The sequence below is a fragment of the Engraulis encrasicolus genome, chromosome 11 (assembly GCF_034702125.1).
Source record: "Engraulis encrasicolus isolate BLACKSEA-1 chromosome 11, IST_EnEncr_1.0, whole genome shotgun sequence".
Taxonomy (NCBI): domain Eukaryota; kingdom Metazoa; phylum Chordata; class Actinopteri; order Clupeiformes; family Engraulidae; genus Engraulis; species Engraulis encrasicolus.
This window is the reverse complement of record NC_085867.1, coordinates 50688663-50698662: the sequence shown is the minus strand read 5'-3', so window position 1 is coordinate 50698662 and position 10000 is coordinate 50688663. Positions and strand designations below refer to the sequence as shown.

The 10000-nt window shown below is 46.6% G+C and overlaps 1 protein-coding gene across 1 annotated transcript in view; it reads right to left on the bottom strand.

Moving 5' to 3' along the window:
• LOC134458518 (collagen alpha-1(XXVII) chain A-like) overlaps positions 1–10000 on the bottom strand; it is a 69084-nt gene that overhangs the window by 52815 nt on the left and 6269 nt on the right. The window contains exons 3-4 of the mRNA XM_063210867.1: positions 7664–9051; positions 2855–2908 (exon numbers count right to left, since the gene is read on the bottom strand). Coding sequence (XP_063066937.1) covers positions 2855–2908; positions 7664–9051 — 1442 coding nt within the window. The remainder of the gene's footprint in view (positions 1–2854; positions 2909–7663; positions 9052–10000) is intronic.

Sequence of the window (10000 nt, the reverse complement as noted above, 5' to 3'; positions counted from 1 at the left end):
CTCTCTCTGCCCTTCATTCCTAGACTTAAATTCCCTCTTTATTCACTCAGCTCATGCAAAACCCCCTTGACAGTTTTTTTTCCTCCTGTGGTTCCATATTTGTCACAAAGTACACTACCACTGCATGCAAACCACTGCTGCAACAGCTTCTTTTCAAATAGCCTACGGAGCATATCCAAACACTGTGGGTTGAAGGACAGTGGAGTGAGGATTTGACTCTGCAGACACATGCATCATTGTAACACAAGACAGAAAATTGTTTTGCAGCCTGCAGATGCACAGTTACAATGCGGAAATTGAAAATGCTGCAGGGCTTTTTCTGAACGGGGAAATAAGGGCGCCACGCCCTCATACTCCGTGGATGCGCCCTCATGTTTTTTTGTTTTTTTTTTGAGCGCACCTAGAACATTTCTCAATATAAAGTTACATAGTCATGAAGCCTCATTAATCCACAACATTGTAATGATAATAATGATCTAATAACAATCTAAAGTGCTAAATGGTCGAAAATGGAGACAGCATCGCGCTGTCGCATTGATAATAGTAACTTTTCTGCACGTCTGAATACGAACCATTGCAAGATGCCGGCAGAGCTCAGGGCGCACCTTGTCTCGAACTGAACATTAGATCAACCAGCCAAGATTATCCTGTTCAAATGCTTGCGGCGTGATAGGCTAATTTAATGATTTAGGGGAAAATGAATTGTCATCGTGACCTCTATCGTTTAGGCTATAGCCTGTTTCTCCAATAATCATTGCGCAGGGTGACTGCCTGCCTGAGCACCTACAACGCCGTAGCTCACGAAAAATGCTGGTGAAGTTACTCACTGTTTGGGCCGCAACAAGTTCTTTTTTTAGAGAGAGGAGGGGGGGGAGCCTGCGTCCACCCTGATCAGGGCTTTTGCTCGCATATGCCCCTAAAATAAATGATTGTGCGAACGAAATAATGGAAAGGGCGCACGTGTGCGAGTAGATGTTTTAACCCTTTCAATTGTATTTTGCTCCTAAAATAAATACACCCCATAGAGAAACGCAGGAACGTGTGAACGAGAGAAGGCAGAGACAGAGGCAGACAAACAGTCGGGGGAGTTTTGAAATAAGATAAGCGTTGGGAATATCGAGCGCTTCCAATGACGGAGAAGAGCTGGAGAGAAACTTTGGCGCTAGAATAGCTAATTCTCCGCTTAGCACAAATGCTAACAAATGCTCAACCTGTTAACTTTGTGAGAAGAAATAGCTTCGGTTTATACATAAACCTATCTTGTAAGTACGTGGCTAGTACTGTTTATGTTACTCCTCCTGAGACCTTGGCAAGGGAGGACACATAGGCTCTCTGTGCGCTCACTTGCTCAACTGTCATCATCATCACGTCACGTCATGTGAAGTCAGTATTTTCTTGGACAGTCTCGGGGTGTAGCCTAGGTTTTTGATGTGCAAGCCTTCAATATTGCCAAATTGTTATTTAGAGGAAATGTGTTTGGTTGGCATCCACTCTTTTTTGTTTCATTTCTAAAATGCAAGTAGGCCTATAGAACAATGTTGTATTTTCAAAGGGTAATGTTCAGATTACTGAGTTGCTGTTACTGTGACAGCCAGGACAGAAGTGTAATTGCCTCTCTGGTCTCTCTTTTAAAAAATCTGCCCCCCTGACCAATTTCATCCCAGCTCCCTGCCAGATCATGAATATTTACCTATGTACCAGAATAAATCTCAAGTTTTGCTTAATGGCTTAATTTGTGCATTTCATATAGGCCTAGGGAGGGGGATATGTTCCTTTTTCTTCTCAGCCATTTTGAAGTGCACTAACATTGTACTTTCAGGATGTCCACAAAAGTAAAAAATGTCCCTCTCAGATAGTCTCAAAAAGCCCCATTTTGCCTTCATTTTTTTAAAAAAATCGCGCACTGCAGAGGTCCCCCCCCCTCCTCCCTCATACTAAAAAATCCTGGAAAAAGCCCTGTGCTGCATTGGATACTTTTTTGTTTGTGCTTTGGACAGATATATTGCTATGGCACCAAAACACAAAGTAACAAAATGCAAGAACTACAGCTTGACATTTTCAATATGCCTAATAATATATATGCGGGTTTTGCAAAGAAATTAACAAACTGAATCTGTCAGACAGACTGGCAAGAACAAGCAAGTGGGGAAATGAAAAAGAAAAAAAATGAAACTGCACCAAAGAGCTCTGATTCCCTTATGTACTGTACACCCAACCCACGACATCTAGACTACAGCACACACTGAGCCCACCAATATCTTCCCCTCCAGATGTCAAAGCAGACCTCAAGGATGGCCAGCCTTGCCTATTACCGACAGCAGAATACCTCATCTTGTCATTAGCCTGGTGAGCCGCCCATAATACTTCTCTGTATTCGTATCCTTTTCTGGGGAAGGTTTATAAGGGAACGATTGGGTGAGAGCTCCTGCCCCTCTAATCGCGTCAGGTCAAAGAAGCTCCAGACCATGAATACAACTGAAGAGAAGGATTATGGGGCAGGTCATATCAGGCTGTCTTGTCATCACAGCTAGGCCTACTTGCATGCCAGACGTCACTTACAAACTTCAGGAATGATTTTGCTCCATGACAAGGCACCAGCAATTAAAACATCAGTCTGGGATACTACTCTAAGACTACTAGACCCAGGGATGACTGGAACACTCTACAAAACATTTTCTTTGTGGTGCATGCAACTGAAAAAAGTTCAGGACTGTGTGTCTTCCTCAGAGTCAAAATGCATCAACAAAACATGTTTCCAAGTGCATCAACGGTTACTGACAACAAATACCACCATACCCCCCAACATTACCCACTTTCCCTTTTTCCCTCCTCAGTTTCCCTGAAGCCAACTTACCCGTGCCCCTTGCTTCCCTGGAGGGCCTAGCTTGCCCGGTGGTCCAGGAGATCCCTATAAAAAAAGCACACACATACACACACACACACACACACACACACACACACACACACACACACAGACACAGGCTTTACACAGGGGGACTGGAGCACATATAAACATGGCAAAGGTCACTCAGCCTGCAATGAATTCAATTCTTTGAGTCGCGACACATTTTGACTGATCTGGTTAAAGACCTATAAATAGACTAGTTGAAAATGTGTTGCTTTTGAGCAGTATTTGGATAGGACAGAGTTCTCATTTTTCAATGAACTAGTCTAGGAATTATGGCCCTGAAAACCAATGTTGTAGAAGGCCATGTATTAGTCATAAAGTGAGGATTTGTCATCGGTTCAAACTGATCATGAACACTCTTAAACGCACTTTATACCATACCAAGAGAGAGCAGCCTCAATAGCTTACAATTCATGGGAGCAAAGTACACTCTATTTCTGCTTGCTACCCCCTCTTTCCCTCAGTCACCCTTCTCCCTCAACCCCCCCATCCACCCGGGCCACGTGGCAGAAGAAAAAAGGGCTCCATTGAAAAGGGGCTGTGTGTGTGTGTGCGCCTGTGGGTGTGTGTTTGTATTTGCTAGAGTGTGTGTCTCTCCCTCGCTCTCCCTCTGTGTGTGTGTGTGTGTGTGTGTGTGTGTGTGTGTGTGTGTGTGTGTGTGTGTGTGTGTGTGTGTGTGTGCGCGCCACCGAACGTGTGTGCATGTCTGTGTGTGTGTGTGTGTGAGAAAGAGAGTTAGTGTGTATATGCATATGTTTATGTAGTGTTACCATATTTTACAGCAGTGAGATCTAAGAACACACACGCACGCACGCACGCACGCACACACACACACACACACACACACACACACACACGCACGCACACACACACACACACACACACACACACACACACACACACACACACACACACACACACACACACACACACACACACACACAGAATTTATGGTGCATTTCAGAGCACACACATGTGCCTTTGTATGTTTCTAAAAGCCGCTCGTGTGTGACAGAAATCAGGCACACACGTCCACACACAGAGAGTGCAATGCAAGGTCGAGTAAATGAGTGTGTGTCAGTGTGTGTGTGTGTGCGCCTGCCTGCTTGCCTGCAGGCTATTTGTGTATTTTAAAAAGTGCTGTGTGTATGTATGTGCAACACAGCGTGGCAGAGGATGTGTCTATCCACATGTAGCGTACGTGAGCTAGGGTGTGTGTATCACAACTTGGCTTTGTTCAGGGTGTGTATTGTAAGGGGGCTGTGAACGGTAATGGTATGGTTTGGCGCATTACTAGGTCTTTGATAATGACAGACACCTATTGTCTGAACTACACACGCGGCACAGATACAGACGTAAACATACGCCCTGGCGGGGTTCCTAAAAATGCAATTAACCTGCCCTAATTACAGGCATGCACACACACACACACTTCAGTTCACACACACACGCCCATCACACACTTAGACGACCAGACACCCTCCCACACACACACACACACACACACATACACACACACAAAAGACGCAGCAAAGACGCACTCAAACACACTGCCTCCCCCTACACCACTCTTTCATAGCTGCATCAATCGAAGAACTGCAGAGAAATTCAATACAAAATAAGAACTGACCAGTTGTATTTTAACACAGGCAACAAAAGATTCTAAGTGTACGGACATCTCCTCTGAGACCTCAGTCAGCCTTTGTCCTGCACCTTTTCCTGGGATGTGCACAATTGTAATCTTCAACAAAAGATTCTACAACATCCGTCTTAGTTTAAAAAAAAAAAACAGTACAGTACAACAACCTACATGCTTTCATAATGTCCATGGGATTATTACATTTCTTTTGTTTCACTGAGCATATGCCTCAATCTAAGAAGAGGAGGAATCTGGGATTTCTGAGAAGTCCACTTTCCTTCCTGAGTGACTCAGGTAAGCGCAGTCGAGCCTGGGTTCACAGATTTCAAACTCAGCTTGAGCCTTCAGTGAAACAAAAGGCATTCTGTGCCACTGTGTGTAACCCAAGGATAATGCCCGTGCCTAAGGTGCAATACACTGCGGATTCGAGGCGGGGGATGTGTGCACAGAATTTAAAGGTGAGGTAAGGGAACAGAACCGAAGCCAGGCACCTTGTCTCTAGTGGCCCACATGTGTCTGGGGTAACCTGGTGCTGCTGTCTCACTTGCTTTTTTGTGTGAGTTGAGACCAGTTTCAGTGTGGTCTTGTTATTTGGCAGGACTGTATAGAGAAATAAAGGAAAGGAAGCAGGGGAAAGGGAATGGATGCAGGAGAGAGAGAGAGAGAGAGAGAGAGAGAGAGAGAGAGAGAGAGAGAGAGAGAGAGAGAGAGAAATGACAGAAAGAAAGCACAGACAGTTGGAGTGAGAGCTGACAGAAAGAGACAGAGAAACAGACAGAGAGAGAGAGAGAGAGAGAGAGAGAGAGAGAGAGAGAGAGAGAGAGAGAGAGAGAGAGAGAGAGAGATGCAGTAGCAGGAGTGCACACTAAGTAATCTGCTCTCCCTGAAGTCATTAGAAAGCAGGCTACTCTACACCACAGTAGCACAGGATGCAAACAAAGATTTTCCTTCAGAACTTGAATTCTGCTGACCACACACATCGTGCCGCACGACGCTGCTCCATCCCAGCACACTCACTCACATATAAACAACTCACTGATCAATTCAACATCAAATGCATTCTGAAAAGCCTCACAGCAGCACCATATTCCCATCCCAAAACTCTCTCTTTTTCCAATGGCACGCACAAACACATTATATGCCCACATACAAACACCAAGCACACTCGCTCACATTCAGGCTAAACAACTCAATGAAGCAGACCACAGATCAATTCAACATCAGATAAGCTATCTGAATGTGCATCCAAAAACTCTCTTCATTGTCTCTCTCACACACAAATACATGTGCCAATGCCCACATGCAGACACACAAGCGTGCATCTCCATTAATTTCTATATCTGTACCACATGTGGATCCTCAGCAAACAGACTGCCCCCTCTGTTCACAGTAAATACCCCTGGTTTGAGCATGACTCGAAAACCACACATCCATGGAATGAATTACCGTAAAAAAGGGGATGAGAGTACAACGCAGGGAACCCACGTGGGAATACCACAACTATTCCGCAAAAAAAAGAACGAAAGACCAGTCGGAAAAGGTAAGCAGTCGGAAAATCACTGATCTGCCGAGGAGGATGACATTTAACAGCTGTGCCTACGGTTTGGCCCTTCCTCTCGCACAGAATGTTTGGCTGTGAATACTCAGATTCCACTCGCAAAAAAGGAGAGCACACACTCGCTCTCTCAAACATGATTATTACATCATGTTTTTTTTTCTCAATGAGTGGGAGCGCTCGGCCTCTGGTGCCATCAGTCTCGTGACCTTTGAAGGGGATGCGGTCCAAAATGAATTCCATTCTCATGATGATAAAATTCATCCCCTTTTTACAAGTAGTAGGGTTTCTCTTTTTACAGCAACCACTTTATGATGCATGTGTTTATGTTAATGCCATTACGCATGATCTCAGCAATATAATTTAATGAAACTTAATCCCAGCTCGGTTCAGTTTGATGTCTATAAAATAAATAGTATTCCATAAAAAAGGATTTTGTTTTAATGACGGCTCCCCACAATTTAATCCGCAAATGTGTCACAGATGATCAACGGAGGCTATATAAGCTTACTGAGTGACAAAGCGTTGAATGGCGATTTTATGTGTGCAAAGGGTGACACCGACATCGGGGCCATGACTAAATGACGACGATATAATGTTTCAGGGAACACCGCCATCAAAGTTTGCCAGGCCATAATTCCAGGTGAGATCAGTCAGCCTTTTTTTTCAAGGTATCTCCACCTTCTCTGTCTGCCGCTAATTACAAGCTTGTCTTGAGCTGCATGAAGGTACTACAGACACAGCTGGGCAGCGGGCCAAGAAATCAGAGAGAGAGAGAGAGAGAGAGAGAGAGAGAGAGAGAGAGAGAGAGAGAGAGAGAGAGAAAGAAAGAGAGAGAGAGAGAGAGAGAGAGAGAGAGAGAGAGAGAGAGAGAGAGAGAGGATCCTCTAAGGGGTGTGCAGAGCTTCAGAGAAACAGCAACATGCAACCTCGTTTGAAGAAGCAGCAACTGCTTGCCTTGGAGTCATCTGTTGCTGCCTCTGCCGCTTCCCTGCTGTCTGTTTTGATCAGCAAAACACTGCTCAGATGGACTCAGCTTGCCCGGTGTTTTTGTCAAGGTTTTGGTCAGAACAACTGTACGAGGGGAAAAAAAGGCCGACAACTTGCCAAAGGTGTGCTGAAGAACAGGCTTGGCTTGGCGTCCTTGGCTTCAGCTTCTGGCTAGACCTAGTATAGCAGGAGCTTGAGAGAATCATAGTCGACTTCGTCTCAAAGTGTGTCTCATATTCCTCATCTAATGGCTCCACCTGTGCAGCCACAGTGGCGCTCAGTTCAACTCCACAGAGCCGGGTAAACCCTGTCATCATGTCAGCTCTCAGATGAGCACACCAGAACTGCTCTTCTGTAATATAACCTAAGACTGTAATCTGCTTCGATTGTACGGTATAAAATGTGCTTCTTAACCAGAATTATTAAGATGTGTTAAAGCAAATTGCATTGAAACATATATTTACAGAAATGCACATGCAGACACACACACCCACACCCACACATACACACACAGACACACACGAAACACACACACACACTCGTGAAACACACAAACTGTTAAAAGTCTCACCGGAAAACCAGGCTCTCCTTTTAGCCCAGGGGGTCCTGGCAGCAGGAGCACCTCGGAAAGATCTGGGTCGTAGGTGATAAACTGGTCCATGGCCAAGGTCGGCGGGGACTCCAGGGTGACCCTGGGCGGAGAGGGCGTCACGGCCAGGCGTGGGCTCTTTCTGGTGGGTGGACGGGAAGTGGGCACTGCTTCCTTGGTGGGTTTGGAAACGGGTATTGTTGAGGCGGTGGGCTTCTTCACCGTGACTTTCTTAGGGGTTGGCTTAAGGGCGGGCAGAGCTTGAGGGGTGGAGGGCTTTTTACTATGCGTGGGCTTTGCTGCTGTAGTGGGCCTCTTTGAGGTGGGTTTTGGTGGGGTGTTTTTTTTGATGGTGGTGATCTTGGTGGTAGCTGGTTTAGTGGGAGTGGGCTTCTTGTAGGGCTTAGGGGCTGTGGATTTGGGGGCGGTTGGCTTGGCAGAGCTGGGTTTGGGCTTAGTCGTGGGGGGTTTGGGGGAGGCCTTCCTGTCCGTTGGTCTGGGTGGCGGCCGAGGCGTTGGAGTCCTTGCCGGGGCTACAGTTTGGGTCCGTTGTGATGGTGCACGGGGAGATGGCGGTACCAGGTTGGTGGAGAGGGTTCCCACGACAAGAGGGGCTTTCCATGGTAACACCTCGTCCGAGACCGGGAGAAGAGGAAGCAAGGGGTGACTGTGGTTAGAAAAGGTGGTGGCATCCTCCTTGCACTCCGGGCGCATGGTGCTGCAGAACTGGCCGTCTGCCACCCGGTCCCAGCTGACCAGCTCCAGCTGGCAGATCGCCCCTTCCAGGGCCACGCCAGTCAGGCGTGGGCCACCTCTGCCCAGCTGGAAGCTGCCACGGTGGTCGAGGGGTACGGGCTCAGAGGGGAAGAGCTGGGTCTGAACCTTTTGGTTGCAGCCCCCCTGCAGTGTCACCCGTCGGCCGTTCACAGACAGCGCCAGGGAGTGCCAGCGGCCGTCATGCAGGTCCAGCGGGAAACTGACCGTGTTGGGCGGTGGGGGCGTGCTGCCCTGCGCCTGCCCCGAGCGGGCCTGAGAGTTTGTCGTCGTGGCTGTTGTGGAGGGCGAGCCAGCTTGGACGGTCAGCTGACCAGGCGACAGTTCCACGCCCAGCTGTAGTCGGGAGCCGGAGAGGACGGAGAAGAGGAAGGCAGAGTTTCGGCGGTGCAGGCGCAGGCTCACGAGCAGTGACAAGTCCATGTGTGTCGGGGCTGGTGTGTGCTTTCCGGCGGTAGGTAAGAGGGAGAGGACGGGTGTTGCCAGGCGAGCCCGTGATGTAAGGATGACCCCCGTTGGCACGGAGATGACCCCGGGAGGAGCGGAACGTGACCCCTGACCTCCACGCAAACCCAGTCTCTGTAGCACGTCCACATCTACAAAAGGAGAAACAAATGTTGATCTCAGGCAGAGTGTACATGGTCGCACAATTACAATCCTCTTCCTATGCATTTCCGGAACCCCTCAATCACCACTCCTCCTTACAGTAAATCGTTAATTGGCAGTCTCATGTACATACTAGTAGTAAGATTATGAGATGATGTTTTCCTTTAGGACAGGTAAAAAAAAACCTTCACTTTCTGAAAATCTAATCTAATAACACTATCAATTGAACCTTACTCAATCAATACTCAATTTCTGTTAATTTGCACAAGAAGCAAGAATATGCTCAAGTCAAGATGTGTAGGAAAATAAACAGGTGTGTGGACTCAAATTGAGCCGCTCAAAGGTGAGAGCAGGCTCGCACACTGTAAAATACACTAAGTTAAGCACTTTTTTTGAGAGAGAGAGAGAGAGAGAGAGAGAGAGAGAGAGGGAGGGAGCGATCAGAGAAGTTAAATCGTCCTGCCTTTATCAGGATTCTCTTATGTGGGTATGTAGAACTATGAACCTGCATGAATTCTTAGCCTAATTAATGTATTAGACGGATTATCTTCATGCTGATATGCCTTTTCTGAATTGAAAAAGAGGGTTGACTTCAACTGTACTCCTAGAAGGTGAATGAATGAATAGTAATATAGCCTAACTGTGTACATTAGAGGAATAGTTGCTAAATTTTCAACAAAATTGTTGTAGCCTATTAAACCTTAAAACACGTTAGGCTAAGCTAGCTGTCCTAGTCCATGCATTATTTTTACACTGCTGCCATTGCGCTAAACTACCAACAACAAAACAAAAACGGGAACGTAACCGGAGTTGTTTTTCCGGGGGAATTTTGTTTGAATGCATGCTGAATCGTGTTTACCTCGACATTATTTGTCACCATGTTGAGAATTAAAATTCGCGCGGTTGTAATAATTGGACATCTAGAGCCTCGCGCGCTAA